The sequence below is a fragment of the Sceloporus undulatus genome, chromosome 1 (genome assembly GCF_019175285.1).
Source record: "Sceloporus undulatus isolate JIND9_A2432 ecotype Alabama chromosome 1, SceUnd_v1.1, whole genome shotgun sequence".
Classification (NCBI taxonomy): domain Eukaryota; kingdom Metazoa; phylum Chordata; class Lepidosauria; order Squamata; family Phrynosomatidae; genus Sceloporus; species Sceloporus undulatus.
Window position 1 is genome coordinate 366,591,830 of NC_056522.1, and position 23,427 is coordinate 366,615,256.

The following is a 23,427-nucleotide window of genomic DNA, read 5'->3' on the forward strand; positions in this document are numbered from 1 at the left end:
CCTATGTACCTATGGTGACACAGTGCAGAGTGCTGCCAATGGGGAGAGCTGTGCCACCCTTCCCACTAATTGGCTCACCTGACCACCCTCCCTGCTCACCTGCCTCCCTCCCCACCAGTTGTCTGGTTGCCTGCTTCCTGCCTCCCTACCCAGCTGCTGCATCACTCCCTTGGCTGGCCACCCATCCAGGCGGTCAGACAAGTGAGGCAGCTGGAGGAAAAGCACATTGCCCTCCTCTCCTACATCTGGGCTCCTCCCCAAGGAGAAAGTGCCACAACGGAGCAGCCAGAGGGCATTTGCTTGTCCTTCCAGCACAACGGGAAGGGGGCCTAACCAGTGTCACCCCTCCTCTGTGGTATCACCCAGTGAGTTCTGCACCCTCCCATGATGCCACTATGTTTACCAACCACTTCAAACTATTGAGCACAGTGGCGATTCTCATTTAACTACCCCTACTTTGTTAGTTGTGATACCACTACTAGAAATATTGTTAACCTTCACTGTGAATGAATAACATCATTTGTCTTCCCTTTCTCCCTTGCCTGCCCCTTCTGACAGTCACACACTCCACCAAGCCACCCTGTTCCATCCTCCCTGCAGAGCTGAAGACATCATCAGCTAACTCACCTTTCCCCCAAGGATTTGCCTCCTTCACCCGCCCCCCCATCTCTCTTTCTCTCTGTCCAGCTGCATCTACACTGCAGAATTAATGCGTTTGACACTGTTTTACTGCCCATGGCTCCATCCTGTGGAATCCTGGGATATGTAACTTTGTGTATTATTTAGCTCTTTCTGTCAGAGAGCTCTGGTGCCACAACAAACTCCCAGGATTTCACAAGCCATAGCAGTCTCTGTCTCTCGGTTCTTGTTGGATCAGCAGATGCATCGAGGAGGCTGCTTCAGACATTTTTAAAATCCCTAGATATTTTAAAATCTGCTCGGAGAGAAATGTTAGCTCTGAAGAAGAAGACATGTCCAGGAAAGCAAGGACATATGTAACCATACCTCTACCTCAATTCTTTTATATGTATAGTGTGTGTATAAACACACACTTATACATATATGGCCCAGAACAATAAATACAAGGCTCCTGTCCTGGCTAGAATCATGAATAAGAGTTCTCTTGTTAGATTCCTGAGATACACTGCAACATTTTTTTACAGAGCTGAGGGGAAAAAATTGAGAAAGAGCTTTTTTGAAATTTAAAGAGGGGCTTGTTAACTAAATTATTCATTTTCTTCATTCAGTCTAAAGTTTTCTTTAATGAATGGTTGTCTAGGCTGCACAACTCTTTAAATGAATTTTCTACAACTATAAGGTGTGTATGTGTGTGCCACACATGCACACACACACACAACACACACACACACACACACACCAGAGAGAATGGGAGAATTAGCGACTTCAGGATGATAGCTGCCTAGGGAGTTTACTCAATCTGGCCAATCTGTCACAGCTAAGCACTAAAAATGACACTTGTGTTTCCAGCTTCAACAAGATAGAGAGAACAGACAAAGAAGGGATTCTTCTATCAGAATGAGTGACTCACAGGTGAGATTAAACATCTGATCGGTGTACGCCCTTCCTAGACAGAAGAGCATTGTGTTGGAGCAATTTTCTATGTATTATGCCTAATTCTTGTTCTTGTTGACCCTGAACTGAATGCAACCACAGCTTGCAAAGGTGGCCTGCAGAAGGACAGTTTCCACATTCCTTTAGTTTGTGAAGCTGCACAGATCTTGGATAGATAGCCTGTAAATGTAGAAAAACACAAGAGAGGCCTAATTTCAATATCAGTGCCAACCGTTAGACTGGACTTTCTGCCCCTTTTCTCTGCTACTCTCCATTCTTCGTGAAAACCTGCTCCAAAGTGTTTCTCAGATCTTTGGAGTGGCTTTGGACACCTCCGTTCCTACAGTAAGCGGAGGAAACATTTATATTATTATTATATTTTATTATTATTATTATATTATGTCCCACTTTTTCCCCAAAATTGGGACATAAAGCAGCTTACAAATTAAAAAAATAATGCATATTAAAGCATCCTTCTCTTGAATCCTCTGAACGAAGCAGTTCCAGTTTTCTCAAGAGCAAGGTATGCCCTGCCACACCACACATACAAGCTAGCCCAAAAGAGTCTGGGGTCTGGTTTACTTTCAGGTTCATGTGGAAGACAAAATACAGCCTGCTGACAAAGTGTACCCTCAGGCCAAAAATAAATATGGTCCCTTGACATTATCAACCCCTTTATATGTAGCTATAGAAAACAGAACAGTACAAACACATATATGTAGTAAATTTATTAATCGGTATCAATTAAAAAGGTTGACATCTGTATACAAGCAATCCCAATTCTGTGTGATGAAATGTAGATTCTGCAGCATTATTAGCACCAGTACTTTATGTTTTGCATAATTTATTTTCTTTTTGCATATTGTGCAATGAACATGGCCCACATACATCTAAATGTTGTTTGCAACCTCAACGTTGGAAACATACATTGATTTAGCAGCAGGAGGGAGAAAAGGTAGTATTTTAAGCCCGATTCTCAAGAAGTTGCATCTGCTACTACATTCTGTACCTCTTCTGTACTCCTGCAGAATTCCATCAGAAACACGCACCTAAGCATATCCACAATCAATGGTTTGCATGTAAACATTAGCGGTACTGATCACCTATTGTTAGAAAGAGAGGAAAAGATGGATTCAGTCCCTTCTGGCTTGAATGACGGGAATTGTCAAAATTGGCAGATCTGACCATGTCTTCAGAGTGACATCTGTAACCTGACACAATAAGGAAAACCAACATTCAGTACAGATGGAAATTAAAACAATCCTGAGCCAGTACAATGCAAGGTTCTCCCATATTAGATTGGGTTGGAATTCACACACATAGTGTAGTATACCATAGTGGTGTTGTGTCCTTACAAGTTGTTTCCAACATATGGCAACCATAAGACAAACCTATTGTAGGTTTTCTTCTCAAGTTTCTTCCGAGGGGGGTTGCCATTGCCATGTAGTACAGTAGTAATTTATGTTGTACAAAATGATTTACAAAAAGGAACTTCCATTCATTTTCCGAACATGAGAAACATCTTTCCTGTAACCATTTCAAATTGGAAATGAGTTTATTACAGTGGGTTCTTGGTATCAACTGAAGTTTTGTTCTAGGATCTCCCTGGATACCAAAATCCATGGATGCTCAAGTCCCAATAATCACTGGTACAGTAAAATAGTGTCCCTTATATACAATGACAAAATCAAGGTTTGTCTTTTGGAATTATATTTTCAAGCTGTGCATAGTTGAATCCATGGATAAAGAATCTGTGGATAAGGAGGGCCAACTACTTTTTCAAATCAACCTAAGCAATGGTTTCAGTAGGACAAGGTTGCTTATTAAAAAATCAGGCTTTCATGATCTGAGCTATAACTGGTCATATTAAACTGACAGCTTTAAATTGCATCTGAGCATGTGATGAGCTCATTCTTCGCACCTGACATTGCTAACAGTGTTGCGATCAAGGTATTGATCTATTCAAAATGACGCAAAAATTACATGGGAAAATGCTTCATTATCAATCCAGACTGTTTACCCAAGTTACCTTGTTGCCAGATTCATTAGTGGTAGGTGGCCACACCTATGAAATTAAACAGCATAGGCAGGTGGCTGGAATTACTCAGAATATATAGAACCTCATAGGAATGTCTTCACTGGACATTGTTTTACAATACTAGGCAATCCAGACAAATAACAAAGCACTGTATATTCATCAGTATTGCAGTCTTTGAAGAATACAGTGCAGTCCTGAGAAGTCACTCTTGATTTTTTAAACAATGTTTTGCTCTTTTTTTTTTACACTGAGTTATCCTGTGCAGAGTTAGAAATCAGAATGCAGATGAAACATTTTATAAGGATTTTATCACACAAGGCTTGAAAAGTGGAATTAGGTGGATAGTATATCTGTGACGTACCTTATCACACGACGTCATGTCTGTCCAGTGTTGGTCTGTAGTCTAACCATTGCTGGAGTTCTTTTCATTGATGGGCAAAACCTACCAGTGCCTCCCAATCACACTGCTTTTCCGCTGTTAATGCATGTGAGAAGTTTCTTCCGAGCAGTTCTGATATGCAGCAGCCATGTGTTGTGAGTGGCTGTGAATCTGCTCACCTCCTTCCTCTATCTGCTATCCCCATGTGGGCTGTTTTTCTTTTCTTTTTTTAAATTTATTTCTTTTATCTGTTATTTTTTACTTACTGGATTGCCATGTTCGCGCAACTGTGCTACAAATAAAATTAAACACAAACTGAAAGCATGCTGGGAAAAGGATAGGGCAGGGGTGGGCTATGGAAGCTGGTGCCTTGACATCCATTGTTGGAGAAAGGCAGGATATAAATCCTTGAAAGGAGAAAGAAAAGAGAATAAAATCAGAGGCCGGGACAGAGCAACTCCATGGCAGTTTGAAATATAGTACAACTGTCTCCCACTTGTCTTGTATGCAGGAGCTCTATGTAGATATGGAACAACTAGGGACTGTAATAATTCGTTATACTGATTAAAACATCTTCTAACTGTTGTTTTGTCCCTCATACTGTTCTTCCTCATGCCAGCATCTCTCCAGGTGTACCCTAATCCAGGACTGAAAATTTTCAGAACTAGAATATCCTTCAATAAATTCAAATACTATTTTAGTGGCTTTTTAAACACTCTAATGCAAGCTCAAAGTATAGTTCAAATAAATTTTATTCAGGAAAGAAAGAAAGAAAGAAAGAAAGAAAGAAAGAAAGAAAGAAAGGTGCAATATTGAGGGGCCCCAACCCAATATGTTTGCATTTCTGGTGGGAAAAATCCCCAGACTGCTTTGCATATAATGGAAGAAAGCCTGGGAGCAGTTTCCTAATGGATCACTATGCATTTTATGCTGAAGCCCTAAAAATAAATAAAGAAATCTCACTTGTGACTCAGCTTCCTTGCTATAACATCCAGAGCAAGAAAGTAGTTGCTGGGAAATATCATGAGGATCGTAAAGGGCATTGGCATGACTAGATCCAGAATGCAAAATGCAGAAAATAAAGAGTTATAAAAATCCAGTTAAATTTACCTTAAAATAACCAATTCACAAAGCAACATTCAACCCGTGTTCTCTTGCCATTTGGCAGAGACATTTCAACCCAACTTATCCCTTCTGGTTTTGGAAGAAGCAGGTTGGGGCTTGGTTACTTTTGGATGAGAAGCCCCTAAAGAATACCAGTTAGGCTTAAAGAAAGAATCTTGATGAAACCCTAGACAAACACGTTAGTAATGTTGCATCTGCATTGCAGAAATAACCCAGTTTGACACAACTTCAACTACCATGGCTCATGTTATGAAATCCTGGGAACTGTTGTGGTGTGAGATTTTTAGCCTCCTCTGTCAGGTGCCACAGCAAACTCCAGTTCCCAGAATTCTCTAGCATTGAGCTGGCAGTTAGTCAAACTGGATTTTCTGCAGTGCAGATTATTATTATTATTATTTATTTTATTTATTATTTATTCTATAGCACTGTAAATGTACACAGTGCTGTACATAAGTACAGTGCTGTGTACATTTACAGCACTATAGAAAAACTACAGTCGGCCCTTCTTATACACATATTTTTTATACACGGATTCAAGCATCCACAGTTTGAAAATGTTCAAAAAAGTATAAACTTACCTTGATTTTCCTTTTTATAAGGGACACATTTTGCTATGTCATTATATGTATGGGACTGAGCATACATTGATTTTATTATACACGGGGATCTTGGAACCAAACCCCAGCGTATAAACAAGGGTCCACTGTATAATGGGTTAGCTGGATCAGAAAGAAGAGAGAGAGAGTGGATTTCAATTTGTATCAACAGCCTTACTGGGAACTTCTTTTTCCAAAGAGATGTCTGATCTGTCTTCTCACAGTTCTCCCATAAACTGGCCATCTGGGGCCATTAAGAATATTTACACTCTGCTGTCAATCAAGTTGGCAAGAATGCTTTAGGGCAAAACTCCCATGAAAGCTTATTTATTACTAATCAACAGCAAGCTCTTAAGTAAATATGTCCCAAACTGTTTGCCTCCATTTACAGGCAAAAGGCATTAATTAGTTTTTCAGAGAACTCTGTAGTGCATTTTTAAAACCTATAAAATGTTCAGAAATACACATCTGATGCAACAAAACTTGAGATTATGTTATGATGTTGACATTGCTGAAGGTGTGACATGAATGACCAGAGGTCTTACATGGCTCGAAGCACTTACATTTTAATAATACAACTTTTGGACTACTAGGAATCTATGGAAGTGACATAAAAACCGAAGTGGAATCTGGAGCAATGGATTTAGTGGGGTGGTGGAAGTGAAGGAATATTTGTGAAGCAAGTCTCAAAGAGTCTCCAGCCTCAAACTCTTCAGTCTAAAGAAGGTACAGTGTGATCTTGTGTAGTATTACAGTTTTATTTTGATACGTTAACTTGGAAAAGATGAATATCTAATGCATATTTTAAATATTGAATAAATTTACACATTTTATTTTAATTCCTATGCTCTTTGAATATTTATTTATATCTGTCTTTCTCCCAGTGGGGCCAAAGGCATCTTAAAAGAGCCTAAAACAAGATAAAGCTAAAACACCGATAATAAAAAGTGAAAATACAATTAAACAAGTTATTTAATTTAAATTTATTTATTTATTTACTGCTGAGCAAAAATATGCATGGCCAAGAAGGATGTATATACCAACATCAGATTTAATACTAGAAACAAAACTTGAGAACTAAAGGTTGATAACATTGAAATCCGTTTTTAAATTTGCAAAAAGTCTACTTGTCTTGGAATAGTTCATGTATTGTGATTTGCAATTATCCAACGTGTCAAAAATTTTACTGCGTACCTTGCAGGCCTTCCCTAACTAGCCGAAATATTTTGAAACTCAATTAGCTTCTGCTCCCTCTTTACAGGTGATCAGCTTCTGAGTGCCACAATCTTTTTTGATAATATCAATACGAAGATGCACTCAAGATTCTACAATTCGAGCCATACAAAGTGCAATTCAATCTCAAAGAAGCTCACTGGAAAAGAAGAGCTGGAAACAATGCATTCTGCACACCACATCCAAAAAGGAAAAACTGAGTCAGGTAATATACAGCTGTGCAGCTATATTTTGGAATAAGACACAGGTCATGAGATAAGTTTGCTTGTGTAATTTTAAGGCATGTTTTTTCAAAAAGCGAAAGCAGTTGGCAAGGAGTTGGAATTTAAATTATTATTATTATTATTATTATTATTATTATTATTATTATTATTATGTCCCACTTTTCCCCCAAAATTGGGACATAAAGCAGCTTACAAATTAAAAAATAATGCAATTAAAAGCATCCTTCTCTTGAATCCTCTGACAGAAGCAGTTCCAGTTTTCTCAAGAGCAAGGTATGCCCTGCACACACACACATACAAGCTAGCCCAAAAGAGTCTGGGGTCTGATTTACTTTCAGGTTCATGTGGAAGACAAAATACAGCCTGCTGACAAAGTGTAGCCCTCAGGCCAAAAATAAATATGGTCCCTTGACATTATCAACCCATTTATATGTAGCTATAGAAACAGAACAGTACAAACACATATATGTAGGTAAATTTATTTAATCGGTATCAATATAAAAGTGTTGACATTCTGTATACAAGCAATCCCAATTCTGTGTGATGAAATGTAGATTCTGCAAGCATTATTAGCACCAGTACTTTATGTTTTGCATAATTTATTTTCTTTTTGCATATTGTGCAATGAACATGGCCCACATACATCTAAATGTATGTTTGCAACCTCAACTGTTGGAAACATACATTGATTTAGCAGCAGGAGGAGAAAAGGTAGTATTTTAAGCCATGATTCTCAAGAAGTTGCATCTGCTACTACATTCTGTACCTCTTCTGTACTCCTGCAGAATTCCATCAGAAACACGCACCTAAGCATATCCACAATCAATGGTTTGCATGGTAAACATTAGCGGTACTGATCACCTATTGTTAGAAAGAGAGGAAAAGATGGATTCAGTCCCTTCTGGCTTGAATGACGGGAATTGTCAAAATTGGCAGATCTGACCATGTCTTCAGAGTGACATCTGTAACCTTGACACAATAAGGAAAACCAACATTCAGTACAGATGGAAATTAAAACAATCCTGAGCCAGTACAATGCAAGGTTCTCCCCATATTAGATTGGGTTGGAATTCACAACAGTAGTAGTAGTAATACCATAGTGGTGTTGTGTGCCTTACAAGTTGTTTCCAACATATGGCAACCATAAGACAAACCTATTGTAGAGTTTTCTTCTCAAGTTTCTTCAGAGGGGGGTTGCCATTGCCATTGTAGTACAGTAGTAATTTATGTTGTACAAAATGATTTACAAAAAGGAACTTCCATTCATTTTCACGAACATGAGAAACATCATTTCCTGTAACCATTTCAAATATGGAAATAGAGTTTATTACAGTGGGTTCTTGGTATCAACTGAAGTTTTGTTCTAGGATCTCCCTGGATACCAAAATCCATGGATGCTCAAGTCCCAATAAAATACAATGGTACAGTAAAATAGTGTCCCTTATATACAATGACAAAATCAAGGTTTGTCTTTTGGAATTTATATTTTCAAGCTGTGCATAGTTGAATCCATGGATAAAGAATCTGTGGATAAGGAGGGCCAACTACTTTTTCAAATCAACCTAAAGCAATGGTTTAACAGTAGGACAAGGTTGCTTATTAAAAAATCAGGCTTTTCAATGATCTGAGCTATAACTGGTCATATTAAACTGACAGCTTTAAATTGCATCTGAGTACATGTGAATGAGCTCATTCTTTCCGCACTGACATTGCTAACAGTGTTGCTGATCAAGGATATTGATCTATTCAAAATGACGCAAAAATTACATGGGAAAATGCTTCATTATCAATCAGACTGTTTACCCAAGTTACCTTGTTGCCAGATTCATTAGTGGTAGGGTGGCCACACCTATGAAATTAAACAGCATAGGCAGGTGGCTGGAATTACTCAGAAATATATAGAACCTCATATGGAATGTCTTCACTGGACATTTGTTTTACAATACTAGGCAAATCCAGACAAATAACAAAGCACTGTAATAGTCATACAGTATTGCAGTCTTTGAAGAATACAGTGCAGTCCTGAGAAGTCACTCTTGATTTTTTTAAACAATGTTTTGCTCTTTTTTTTTTACACTGGAGTTATCCTGTGCAGAGTTAGAAATCAGAATGCAGATGAAACATTTTATAAGGATTTTATCACACAAGGCTTGAAAAGTGGAATTAGAGTGGGATAGTAGTATCTGTGACGTACCTTATCACACGACGTCATGTCTGTCCAGTTGTTGGTCTGTAGTCTAACCATTGCTGGAGTTCTTTTCATTGATGGGCAAAACCTACCAGTGCCTCCCAATCACACTGCTTTTCCGCTGTTAATGCATGTGAGAAGTTTCTTCCGAAGCAGTTCTGATATGCAGCAGCCATGTGTTGTGAGTGGCTGTGAATCTGCTCACCTCCTTCCTCTATCTTGCTATCCCCATGTGGGCTGTTTTTCTTTTCTTTTTTTAAATTTATTTTCTTTTATCTGTTTATTTTTTACTTACTGGATTGCCATGTTCGCGCAACTGTGCTACAAATAAAATTAAACACAAACTGAAAGGCATGCTGGGAAAAGGATAGGGCAGGGAGATGGGGCTATGGAAGCTGGTGCCTTGACATCCATTGTTGGAGAAAGGCAGGATATAAATCCTTGAAAGGAAGAAAGAAAGAGAATAAAATACAGAGGCCGGGACAGAAGCAACTCCATGGCAGTTTGAAAGTATAGTACAACTGTCTCCCACTTGTCTTGTATGCAGGAGCTCTATGTAGAATATGGAACAACTAGATGACTGTAATAATTCGTTATACTGATTAAAACATCTTCTAACTGTTGTTTTGTCCCTCATACTGTTCTTCCTCCATGCCAGCATCTCTCCAGGTGTACCATTATCCAGGACTGAAAATTTTCAGAACTAGAATATCCTTCAATAAATTCAAATACTATTTTAGTGGCTTTTTAAACACTCTAATAGCAAGCTCAAAGTATAGTTCAAAATAAATTTGTATTCAGGAAAGAAAGAAAGAAAGAAAGAAAGAAAGAAAGAAAGAAAGAAAGGTGCAATATTGAGGGGCCCCAACCCAATATGTTTGCATTTCTGGTGGGATAAAATCCCCAGACTGCTTTGCATATTAATGGAAGAAAAGCCTGGGAGCAGTTTCCTAATGGATCACTATGCATTTTATGCTGAAGCCCTAAAAATTAAATAAAGAAAATCAATCACTTGTGACTCAGCTTCATTGCTATAACATCCAGAGCAAGAAAGATAGTTGCTGGGAAATATCATGAGGATCAGTAAAGGGCATTGGCATGACTAGATCCAGAATGCAAAATGCAGAAAATAAAAGAGTTATTAAAATCACAGTTAAATTTACCTTAAAATAACCAATTCACAATGCAACATTCAACCCGTGTTCTCTTGCCATTTTGGCAGAGACATTTCAACCCAACTTATCCCTTCTGGTTTTGGAAGCTAAGCAGGTTGGGGCTTGGTTACTATTTGGATGAGAAGCCCCTAAAGAATACCAGTTAGGCTTAAAGAAAGAATCTTGCATGAAACCCTAGACAAACACTGTTAGTAATGTTGCATCTGCATTGCAGAAATAACCCAGTTTGACACAACTTCAACTACCATGGCTCAGTGTTATGAAATCCTGGGAACTGTTGTTGTGTGAGATTTTTAGCCTCCTCTGTCAGGTGCCACAGCAAACTCCAGTTCCCAGAATTCTCTAGCATTGAGCCTTGGCAGTTAGTCAAACTGGATTATTTCTGCAGTGCAGATTATTATTATTATTATTATTTATTTATTTATTTATTTATTTCTATAGCACTGTAAATGTACACAGTGCTGTACATACAGATACAGTGCTGTGTACATTTACAGCACTATAGAAATAAACTACAGTCGGCCCTTCTTATACACATATTTTTTATACACGGATTCAAGCATCCACAGTTTGAAAATGTTCAAAAAAGTATAAACTTACCTTGATTTTCCATTTTTTATAAGGGACACCATTTTGCTATGTCATTATATGTAATGGGACTTGAGCATACATTGATTTTATTATACACGGGGGATCTTGGAACCAAACCCCAGCGTATAACAAGGGTCCACTGTATAATGGGTTAGCTGGATCAGAAAGAAAGAGAGAGAAGTGGATTTCAATTTGTATCAACAGCCTTACTGGGAATACTTCTTTTTCCAAAGAGATGTCTGTATCTGTCTTCTCACAGTTCTCCCATAAACTGGCCATCTGGGGCCATTAAGAAATATTTACACTCTGCTGTCAAATCAAGTTGGCAAGAATTGCTTTAGGGCAAAACTCCCATGAAAGGCTTATTTATTACATTAATCAAACAGCAAGCTCTTAAGTACATAATGTCCCAAACTGTTTGCCTCCATTTACAGGCAAAAGGCATTAATTAGTTTTTCAGAGAACTCTGTAGTGCATTTTTAAAACCTATAAAATGTTCAGAAATACACATCTGATGCAACAAAACTTGAGATTATGTTTATGATGTTGACATTTGCTGAAGGTGTGACATGAATGACCAGAGGTCTTACATGGCTCGAAGCATTACAATTTTAATAATACAACTTTTGGGACTACTAGGAATCTATGGAAGTGACATTAAAAACCGAAGTGGAATCTGGAGCAAGTGGATTTAGTGTGGCTGGTGGTGGAAGTGAAGGAATATTTGTGAAGCAAGTCCTCAAAGAGTCTCCAGCCTCAAAACTCTTCAGTCTAAAAGAAGGTACAGTGTGATCTTGTGTTATATTACAGTTTTATTTTGATACAGTTAACTTGGAAAATGATAGAATATCTAATGCATATTTTAAATATTGAATAAATTTACTACATTTTATTTTAATTCCTATTGCTCTTTGAATATTTATTTATATCCTGTCTTTCTCCCAGTGTGGGGCCAAAGGCATCTTAAAAGAGGCCTAAAACAAGATAAAGCTAAAACACCTGATAATAAAAAAGTGAAAATACAATTAAACAAGTTATTTAATTTAAATTTATTTATTTATTTACTGCTGAGCAAAAATATGCATGGCCAAGAAGGATGTATATACCAACATCAGATTTTAATACTAGAAACAAAACTTAGAGAACTAAGAGGTTTGATAACATTGAAATCCTGATTTTTAAATTTTGCAAAAGTCTACTTGTCTCTGGAATAGTTCATGTATGTGATTTGCAATTATCCAAACGTGTCAAAAATTTTACCTGCGTACCCTTGCAGGCCTTCCCTAACTAGCCTGAAATATTTTGAAACTCAATTAGCTTCTGCTCCCTCTTTACAGGTGATCAGCTTCTGAGTGCCACAATCTTTTTTGATAATATCAAATACGAAGATGCACTCAAGATTCTACAATATTCCGAGCCATACAAAGTGCAATTCAATCTCAAAAGAAAGCTCACTGGAAAAGAAGAGCTGGAAACAATGCATTCTGCAACACAATCCAAAAAGGAAAAACTGAGTCAGGTAATATACAGCTGTGCAGCTATATTTTGGAATAAGACACAGGTCATGAGATAAGTTTGCTTGTGTAATTTTAAGGCAGTGTTTTTTTCAAAAAGCGAAATGCAGTTGGCAGGAGTTTGGAATTTAAGACATCAACTGCAAGTAGCGCTGTGTATATGCTGTAATAGTCTATGAGGATGCACAAAATAACCCTCAGAATGCATCTTTGCTTTGAATTGTGTACTAGAGCAGTGAGGGAAAGTATGGCCTGCTGATTTCAGATGCTTCAAGGATGATTTTGGGAGGCCAGCAAGGAACTCCGCATTGACAATAGTACTTCCAGAACTTCTGGATAAGACATGATTTTGAACCATTGGGAACAGATGGATCTGTTTTAGATCCATGGGAGTATTTTTTGCTAAACAGAAAGTAGCCATCTGATCAATTCCAGGTTTGAATAAAAAGTCCTAGCTGCTGTGTGCCTTCAAGTGGTTTCTGACTTATGGAAAACCTAATGTGAAACTGCAAGCCAATGTGGCATATTGGTTTGAGAGTTGGACTATGAGTTTGGAGACTAGGGTTTGATTCCCAGCTCAGCCATGTAAACCACTGGGTGATCTTCGGCAAGTCAAATGATCTCATCTAAACAAATCTTACCAAGAAAACACCATTATAGGTATGCCTTAGGGTCGCCATAAGTCTGAAAAACAGTGGGCCCTTGATATACGCGGGGGATCCGTTCTGGACCCCCCGCGTATACCAAAATCCGCGTATGCTCAAGTCCCTATTGTCCCCAATGGCAGCGTGCATGCACGCGCACCGCCATTGGGGACAAAAGTCCCTGGCTTACCCTCCCCTTTCCTTCCCTCCCTTCCTGTCTCCCTCTTTCCCTCCCTCCCTTTCCCCACTTACCTTGTTCGTCACCGCCGCTGTTGCCTTGGCCTCCCAGTCGCCGTTACCAGCAACGGCGGTGGCGGCGAGGAGGCATGGCCCTCGGCCTCCGTGGGAAGGCCGGTTGGCGCTGGAGTCCAAAGGGCCTCTAGGCAGCCACCCGGCCCTTCTATGGAGGCGGCGGCGAAGAAGTAGAGCCGCCGCCCAGCCTTGGCCGCACCGCTGCCTCCTCCTCCTCCTGGCCCTTTTGTGGAGGCAGCGGCAGCAGCTGCGAGGAGGCCAAAGCCTGGCCTGCAGCACGGCCTCCTCAGCCTCACCGCTGCCTCCACGGGAAGGCCAGTTGGCGCTGGAGGCCAAAGGGCCTCCAGGCAGCCACCCAACCCTTTTGCAGAGGCGGAGGCCATGAGGAGGCCGAAGCCTGTCCTCCAGGCCGGTCTCCTCGCAGATGCAGCCTCCGCAGAAGGGCCGGATGGCTGCCTAGAGGCCCTTTGGCCTCCAGCGCCAACCGGCCTTCCCGCTGAGGCCGAGGGCCATGCCTCCTCGCCGCCACTGCCGCCGCCGGTAACGGCAACTGGGAGGCCAAGGTGGTGGCGGCGGCGACAAACAAGGTAAGTGGGGAAAGGGAGGGAGGGAAGGAGGGAGGGAGTCAGGAAGGGAGGGAAGGAAGGGGAGAGTAAGCCAGGGACTTTTGTCCCCAATGGTGGCATGTGTTCACGCACGCCGCCATTGGGGACAACTTCCGGGTTTGCCTTCCGCGGATGCTCAAATCCGCGGAAGGCAAATCTGCGTATAAGAAGGGCAGACTGTAATTTGAAGGCACACAACAACAACAACAATAAATGCAAACCTATCACAAGGTCTTTACATAATTAAATTGGGTGAGGTAAGGCTGGAAATGGGATGAAATGCCCATCATGTCCCCAAAAAGCTATTAGTCGATTTATTCATAAAATAACATTTTTTCCAAGCCAAAGAAAATTCTGTACATTATAGGTGGATGAAAATGAGGGATTTCATCCTGGCAGGGTCCAATGCCCACTGTTTTTCAGCTTCAGAAAGAAAAGAAGTTTATAGTCCAGAGCAAGTGAGACTATGTATTTCATTTTATTTCTAAATTTTATTTGAATTCTATTTGAAAATTTTACAAGGTTTTAGGCTCCAATGTGAAGTCGAAGGCTTTCATGGCTGGCATCCATAGTTTTTTGGGGGTTTTTGGGCTATGTGGCATGTTTTAGAAGAGTTTTGCTTCCTGACGTTTCACCAGCATCTGTGGCTGGCATCTTCTAGATGCCAGCTACTGATGCTGGCGAAACATCAGGAAGAAACTCTTCTAGAACATGGCCACAAGCCCGAAAAACCCACAAAAAAATTTAGGTCCAAAATTAGTATTATCTTTACGTGTTTCAGTACTTCAAACTATCTGGGGTTAAAGGGTTTTGATTGAATGTTTATCTCTTACTTAAAGTATCTATTCATGGCTATGTTACACATGTTTCCCCCACTCATGAATATTAAGTTTGCAAATGACCTGGAAAAAAATTAGGAGGACAAAGGAGGATATATAAGTGTTCTATTTCTAAGAATAAATATTATACGTTGCAATAGAGTTATTATGGAAATTCTATTTCCCCAGGGAAAGGAAGCTCTGGAATTGTCAGAGAAGACCACTTCAGAGATAAAGCAAACCTGATAGTAAAACAAAGAGTTGGAAGACCAAAAAGAACAAAGAAAGAATAGGCTTTCTTGGCCAAAATTCCAATCAATGAAAGGTAAAAAAGATTTTTGGGACACCGAAGATCTCGTAGCACATCGGATGCATATGAGCATACGATTCCATATGTCTCTCCAACAAGTACAGACACAGAGTCACAATTTCAACAAGATGGAACTCCATACAAAGTTAAAAAAAGGAAGTCAGAAAAATTAAAAATTTCCTAGTATAGGATTTAAGATGCAGAGAAGTAAACAAGAAACAGAGGATACAACAAAATAATGAAGTGAAAACCACTTACTGGAGTTTGAAAATGACACATACTGGAGAAATCCCAGAATTAACCATAGCAGAAGAATATCCTACATGGGATAAAGACAGGGGGAAAGAAGAAAAAGAAAGCATAAAAAAAAGGATATATTGAAACAAAACCTGAACTTCCATACCATGGCAAAAAATAACCCTGAAGTTGAACTAACAATTAAAAAACCAAAGAAAAGAAAATGAAATCTGAAAAAAAATATTGCACAACCAGAAACTGGAATAATAACATCACAGATAATATCTGCAATACAACAAATGACATGAAAGAAAAGAAGCAAAGTTAACTCCACAACAGCTTCCAAAAGCACAAAAAAAGAAAAAGAAGCACAAAGGCTCAAAAGAAAAAATACGCACTGAATTGAAGGAGAAAAAAAGGAAAAAAAAGAAAAAGAAAAACAGAAATAGAGGAAAAAATAACAGAAAAAAATAAACAGAAAGATTCAAAGGTTATTGATGACAGCACCGGACATGAGAGTCCACACGATCTGAAGCTACATTTGCCCTAAAAGATAACACATTTCCAGATGAATCACCATCCAGCCCAGGTCACTCTGGATGGAGATGATATTAAGGTGGAAGGCTGGACAGCAAGTTGAAAATGCCAAAGTTCCACATGCCAAAGTTTGGAGTGTCTCTTCCCAAAGGAAAAGCAGCTGCAGAAGCCGAAATCACATTACCGTCCATGGAGATTGCGGTCCCTAAGCTGAACTCAGGCTGAAGTCACCCTGCCTTCCGTCGGACTGAAGGTGACGTAAGCTGCCAAAGGCGAGATGGAACACCAAGCCTAGAAGTGGAGGTGGGAGAGAAGGGGAAATTCAAAATGCCAGATGTCAGGATGCCCAGTGTCAAAATGCCCAAGGTCAAGACTCCGCAAGTGGGAGTCAGCCTGCCAAGGTGAAAAAACCGATGTCTCCCTTCCCAAGCTAAAGTCGAGTTACCAGAGGGGGAGGTCTCCATCAAAGTTTCTGAGGCAGAGGGAAGCGCGAGGGTGGCGGGATGAAAATTCACATGCCAAAGTTCAAGATGCCAGACATGGGCTTCTCCAAACCAGATGTCAAAGGCCCCCAAAGTCGACGTGGACCTTAGCATGCCGACGGTAAATGCAACACTTCCCTCTGCTGATCTCAGTGTTACCAAACCAGAGCTCAAAACAGGCGACCTTCAAGCAGACGTCAGCCTCTTTCAGCACCCGACGTGAAGCTCCCTTCAGGCCAGGCTTCCTTGGAACTCAAAGCTCCAGACCTAACAGCTGAGGCACCGTCAGCCCAGTGTTTCTCTGGATGGAGCTGAGATAAAGGCGGAAGGCGTGGACGGCAAGTTTAAAAAAAAATGCCAAAGTTCCACATGCCAAAGTTTGGAGTGTCCTCCTTCCCAAAGGAAAAGCAGCTGCAAAAGCCGAAATACCATTACCGTCCATAGATTGCGGTCCTAAGCCTGAACTCAAGGCTGAAGTCACCCTGCCTTCCGTCGGAATTGAAGGTGACGTTAAGCTGCCAAAGGCCGAGATGGAAGCACCAAGCCTAGAAGTGGAGGTGGGAGAAGAAGGGGAAATTCAAAATGCACAGATATAAGATGCCCAGTGTCAAAATGCCCAAGGTCAAGACTCCGCAAGTGGAGTCAGCCTGCCCAAGGTGGAAACCGAGGTCTCCCTTCCCAAAGCTAAAGTCGAGTTACCAGAGGGGACGTCTCCATCAAAGTTTCTGAGGCAGAAGGAAGCGCGAGGGTGGCGGATGAAGAATTCACATGCCAAAGTTCAAGATGCCCAGCATGGGCTTCTCCAAACCAGATGTCAAAGGCCCAAAGTCGACGGTGGACCTTAGCATGCCGACGGTAGATGCAACACTTCCCTCTGCTGATCTCAGCATTACCAAACCAGAGCTCAAAAACAGGCGACCTTCAAGGAGACGTCAGCCTCTCAGCACCCGACGTGAAGCTCCCTCAGGCAGGCTTCCTTGGAACTCAAAAGCTCCAGACCTACAGCTGGAGGCACCGTCAGCCCAGGTTGCTCTGGATGGAGCCGAGATAAGGCGGAAGGCGTGGACGGCAAGTTTAAAATGCCAAAGTTCCACATGCCAAAGTTTGGGAGTGTCTCCCCAAAGGAAAAGCAGCTGCAGAAGCCGAAATCACCTTACCGTCCATGGAGATGGAGGTCCCTAAGCCTGAACTCAAGGCTGAAGTCACCCTGCCTTCCGTCGGACTTGAAGGTGACGTTAAGCTGCCAAAGCCGAGATGGAAGCACCAGACTAGAAATGAGGTGGAAGAAGGGGAAATTCAAAATGCCAGATGTCAAGATGCCCAGTGTCAAATGCCCAAGTCAAGACTCCGCAAGTGGGAGGCAGCCTGCCAAGGTGGAAACCGATGTCTCCCTTCCCAAAGCTAAAGTCGAGTTACCAGAGGGGGAGGTCTCCATCAAGGTTCCTGAGGCAGAGGGAAGCGTCGAGGGTGGCGGGATGAAATTCACATGCCAAGTTCAAGATGCCCAGCTGGGCTTCTCCAAACCAGATGTCAAAGGCCCCAAAGTCGACGTGGACCTTAGCATGCCGAAAGTGGATGCAACACTTCCCTCTGCTGATCTCAGCGTTACCAAACAGAGCTCAAAACAGGCGACCTTCAATCAGACCTCAGGCTCTCAGCACCCGACGTGAAGCTCCCTTCAGGCCAGGCTTCCTTGAATTCAAAGCTCCAGACCTACAGCTGGAGCAACCGGCAGCCCAGGTGGCTCTGGACGGGGCCGAGATAAAGGCAGAAGGGGTGGACGGCAAGTTTAAAATGCCAAAGTTCCACATGCCAAAGTTTGGAGTGTCTCTTCCCAAAGGAAAAGCAGCTGCAGAAGCGAAATCACCTACCGTCTATGGAGATTGAGGTCCAAGCCTGAACTCAAGGCTGAAGTCACCCTGCCTTCCGTGGGACTTGAAGGTGACGTAAGCTGCCAAAGGCGCGAGATGGAAGTACCAACCTAGAAGTGGGGTGGGAGAGAAGGGGAAATTCAAAATGCCAGATGTCAAGATGCCCAGTGTCAAAATGCCCAAGGTCAAGACTCCGCAAGTGGGAGTCAGCCTGCCCAAGGTGGAAACCGATGTCTCCCTTCCCAAAGCTAAAGTCGAGTTACCAGAGGGGGACGCTCCATCAAAGTTTCTGAGAGCCAGAAGGAAGCGTCGAGGGTGGCGGGATGAAAATTCACATGCCAAAGTTCAAGATGCCCAGCATGGGCTTCTCCAAACCAGATGTCAAAGGCCCCAAAGTCGACGTGGACCTTAGCATGCCGACGGTAGATGCAACACTTCCCCCTGCTGATCTCAGCATTACCAACCAGAGCTCAAAACAGGCGACGACCTTCAAGAGACGTCACCTCTCAGCACCCGACGTGAACTCCCTTCGGCCAGGCTTCCTTGGAACTCAAAGCTCCAGACCTACAGCTGGAGGCACCGTCAGCCCAGGTTGCTCCTGGATGGAGCGGAGATAAAGGCGGAAGGCGTGGACGGCAAGTTTAAAATGCCAAAGTTCCACATGCCAAAGTTTGGATGTCTCTTCCCAAAGGAAAAGCAGCTGCAGAAGCCGAAATCACTTACCGTCCATGGAGATTGAGGTCCCTAAGCCTGAACTCAAGGCTGAAGTCACCCTGCCTTCCGTCGGACTTGAAGGTGACGTTAAGCTGCCAAAGGCCGAGATGGAAGCACCAAGCCTAGAATGGAGGTGGGAGGAAGGGGAAATTCAAAATGCCAGATGTCAAGATGCCCAGTGTCAAAATGCCCAGGTCAAGACTCCGCAAGTGGGAGTCAGCCTGCCCAAGGTGGAAACCGATGTCTCCCTTCCAAAGCTAAAGTCGAGTTACCAGAGGGGGAGGTCTCCATCAAGGTTCCTGAGGCAGAGGAAGCGTCGAGGGTGGCGGGATGAGAATCACATGCCAAAGTTCAAGATGCCCAGCATGGGCTTCTCCAAACCAGATGTCAAAGGCCCCAAAGTCGACGTGGACCTTAGCATGCCGAAAGTGGATCAACACTTCCCTCTGCTGATCTCAGCGTTACCAAACCAGAGCTCAAAACAGGCGACCTTCAATCAGACCTCAGCTCTCAGCACCCGACGTGAAGCTCCCTTCAGGCCAGGCTTCCTTGGAATTCAAAGCTCCAGACCTACAGCTGGAGGCACCGTCAGCCCAGGTGCTCTGGAGGGGCCGAGATAAAGGCGAAGGGGTGGACGGCAAGTTTAAAATGCCAAAGTTCCACATGCCAAAGTTTGGAGTGTTCCTTCCCAAAGGAAAAGCAGCTGCAGAAGCCGAAATCACCTTACGTCCTATGGAGATTGAGGTCCCTAAGCCTGAATCAAGGCTGAAGTCACCCTGCCTTCCGTGGGACTTGAAGGTGACGTTAAGCTGCCAAAGCCGAGATGGAAGTACCAAGCCTAGAAGTGGAGGTGGGAGAGAAGGGGAAATTCAAAATGCCAGATGTCAAGATGCCCAGTGTCAAAATGCCCAAGGTCAAGACTCCACAAGTGGGAGTCAGCCTGCCCAAGGTGGAAAACCGATGTCTCGCTTCCCAAAGCCAAAGTCGAGTTACCAGAGGCAGACGTCTATGTCAAGTTTCCTGAGGCAGAGGAAGCGTCGAGGGTGGTGGGATGAAAATCACATGCCAAAGTTCAAGATGCCCAGCATGGGCTCTCCAAACCAGATGTCAAAGGCCCAAAGTCGACGTGGACTTTAGCATGCCGGAGTTAAGAGAACACTTCCGTTTGCTGATCTCAGCATTACCAAACCAGAGCTCAAAACAGGCGACATTCAAGCAGACGTCAGCCTCTCAGCAACCCGACGTGAAGCTCCCTTCAGGCCAGGCTTCCTTGGAACCAAAGCTCCAGAAATACAGCGGAGGCACGTCAGCCCAGGTGCTCTGGAGGGGCCGAGATAAAGGAAGAAGGGGTGGACGGCAAGTTTAAAATGCCAAAGTCCACATGCAAAGTTTGGAGTGTCTTTTCCAAGAGAAAAGCAGCTGCAGAAGCCGAAATCACCTTACCATCCATGGACGTTGAGGTCCCAAGCCGAACTCAAGGCTGAAGTCACCCTGCCTCCGTCGGACTTGAAGGTGGACATTAAGCTGCCAAAGGTCGAGATGGAAGCACAAACTAGAAGTGAGGTGGGAGAGAAGGGAAATTCAAAATGCCAGATGTCAAGATGCCCATGTCAAAATGCCCAAGGTCAAGACTCCGCAAGTGGAGTCAGCCTGCCCAAGGTGGAAACGATGTCTCCCTTCCCAAAGCTAAAGTCGAGTTACCAAGGGGGGAGTCTCCATCAAAGTTTCTGAGGCAGAGGAAGCGTCGAGGGTGGCGGGAGAAAATCACATGCAAAAGTTCAAGATGCCCAGCATGGCTTCTCCAAACCAGATGTCAAGGCCCCAAAGTCGACGTGGACCTTACATGCCGACGGTAGATGCAACACTTCCCTCGCGATCTCGCATTACCAAACCAGAGCTCAAAACAGGCGACCTTCAAGCAGACCGTCAGCCTCTCAGCAGCCCGACCGTGAAGCTCCCTTCAGGCCAGGTTCCTTGGAACCAAAGCTCCAGACCTACAGCTGGAGCACGTCAGCCCAGGTTGCTCTGGACGGGGCGAGAATAAGGCAGAAGGGGTGGACGGCAAGTTTAAAATGCCAAAGTTCCACATGCCAAAGTTTGGAGTGTCTCTTCCCAAAGGAAAAGCAGCTGCAGAAGCCGAAATCACATTACCGTCCATGGAGATTGAGGTCCCTAAGCCTGAACTCAACGCTGAAGTCACCCTGCCTTCCGTCGGACTTGAAGGTGACGTTAAGCTGCCAAAGGCCGAGATGGAAAGCACCAAGCCTAGAAGATGGAGGTGGGAGAGAAGGGGAATTCAAAATGCCAGATGTCAAGATGCCCAGTGTCAAAATGCCAAGGTCAAGACTCCGCAAGTGGGAGTCAGCCTGCCCAAGGTGGAAACTGATGTCTCTTCCCAAGCTAAAGTCGAGTTACCAGAGGGGGAGGTCCCGTCAAGGTTCCTGAGGCAGAGGGAAGCGTCGAGGGTGGCGGGATGAGAATCACATGCCAAAGTTTCAAGATGCCCAGCATGGGCTTCTCCAAACCAGATGTCAAAGGCCCCAAAGTCACGTGGACCTTAGCATGCCGAAAGTGGATGCAACACTTCCCTCTGCTGATCTCAGCGTTACCAAACCAGAGCTCAAAACAGGCGACCTTCAATCAGACCTCAGGCTCTCAGGACCCGACGTGAAGCTCCCTTCAGGCCAGGCTTCCTGGAATCAAAGCTCCAGACCTACATCTGGAGGCACCGTCAGCCCAGGTTGCTCTGGACGGGCCGAGATAAAGGCAGAAGGTTGATGGCAAGTTTAAAATGCCAAAGTTCCACATGCCAAAGTTTGGAGCGCCCTTCCCAAAGGAAAAGCAGCTGCAGAAGCCGAAATCACCTTACCGTCCATGGAGATTGAGTCCCTAAGCCTGAACTCAAGGCTGAAGTCACCCTGCCTTCCGTCGCTTGAAGGTGACGTTAAGCTGCCAAAGGCCGAGATGGAAGCACCAAGCCTAGAAGTGGAGGTGGGAGAAATGGGGAAATTCAAAATGCCAGATGTCAAGATGCCCAGTGTCAAAATGCCAAGGTCAAGACTGCACAAGGGGGATCAGCCTGCCCAAGGTGGAAACCGATGTCTCCCTTCCCAAAGCAAAGTCGAGTTAACCAGAGGCAGACGTCTCCGTCAAGTTTCCTGAGGCAGAGGGAAGCGTCGAGGGTGGGGGATGAAAATTCACATGCCAAAGTCAGATGCCCAGCATGGGCTTCTCCAAACCAGATGTCAAAGGCCCCAAAGCGACGTGGACCTTAGCATGCCGACGGTAGATGCAACACTTCCTCTCTGCTGATCTCAGCGTTACCAAACCAGAGCTCAAAACAGGCGACCTTCAAGCAACGTCAGCCTCTCAGCACCCGACGTGAAGCCGCCTTCAGGCCAGGCTTCCTTGGAACTCAAAGCTCCAGACCTACAGCTGGAGGCACCGTCAGCCCAGGTGGCTCTGGACGGGGCCGAGATAAAGGCAAGGGGTGGACGGCAAGTTTAAAATGCCAAAGTTCCACATGCCAAAGTTTGGAGTGTCTCTTCCCAAAGGAAAAGCAGCTGCAGAAGCCGAAATCACCTTACCGTCTATGGAGATTGAGGTCCCTAAGCCTGAACTCAAGGCTGAAGTCACCCTGCCTTCCGTGGGACTTGAAGGTGGACGTTTAAGCTGCCAAAGGCCGAGATGGAAGCACCAAGCCTAGAAGTGGAGGTGGGAGGAGAGGGGAAATCAATGCCAGATGTCAAGATGCCCAGTGTCAAAATGCCCAAGTCGATCTCCACAAGTGGGAGTCCAGCCTGCCCAAGGTGGAAACCGAGTCTCGCTTCCCAAAGCCAAAGTCGAGTTACCAGAGGCAGACGTCTCTGTCAAGTTTCCTGAGGCAGAGGGAGCGTCGAGGGTGGTGGGATGAAAATTCACATGCCAAAGTTCAAGATGCCCAGCATGGGCTTCTCCAAACCAGATGTCAAAGGCCCCAAAGTGAGCGTGGACTTTAGCATGCCGGAGTTAGAAGGAACACTCCCGCTGCTGATTCTCAGCATTACCAAACCAGAGCTCAAAACAGGCGACATTCAAGCAGACGTCAGCCTCTCAGCAACCCGACGGGAAGCTCCCTTCAGGCCAGGCTTCCTTGGAACTCAAAGCTCCAGAATACGCTGGAGGCACCGTCAGCCCAGGTTGCTCTGGACGGGGCCGAGATAAAGGCAGAAGGGGTGGACGGCAAGGTTAAAAGCCAAAGTTCCACTGCCAAAGTTTGGAGTGTCTTTCCCAAAGGAAAGCAGCTGCAGAAGCCGAAATCACCTTACCATCCATGGACGTTG

General features: G+C 43.7%; 1 protein-coding gene across 1 annotated transcript in view; it reads left to right on the top strand.

The window, feature by feature from the left end:
- LOC121927157 (protein AHNAK2-like) overlaps positions 1 to 23,427 on the top strand; it is a 113,064-nt gene that overhangs the window by 76,268 nt on the left and 13,369 nt on the right. Inside the window, 12 exon segments of the mRNA XM_042460763.1 lie at positions 1,489 to 1,551; positions 11,761 to 11,902; positions 12,459 to 12,640; positions 13,766 to 14,071; positions 18,015 to 18,392; positions 18,688 to 18,923; positions 19,062 to 19,702; positions 19,924 to 20,057; positions 20,059 to 20,151; positions 21,070 to 21,383; positions 22,438 to 22,594; positions 22,596 to 22,764. Coding sequence (XP_042316697.1) covers positions 1,537 to 1,551; positions 11,761 to 11,902; positions 12,459 to 12,640; positions 13,766 to 14,071; positions 18,015 to 18,392; positions 18,688 to 18,923; positions 19,062 to 19,702; positions 19,924 to 20,057; positions 20,059 to 20,151; positions 21,070 to 21,383; positions 22,438 to 22,594; positions 22,596 to 22,764 — 2,767 coding nt within the window. The 5' untranslated portion in view covers positions 1,489 to 1,536.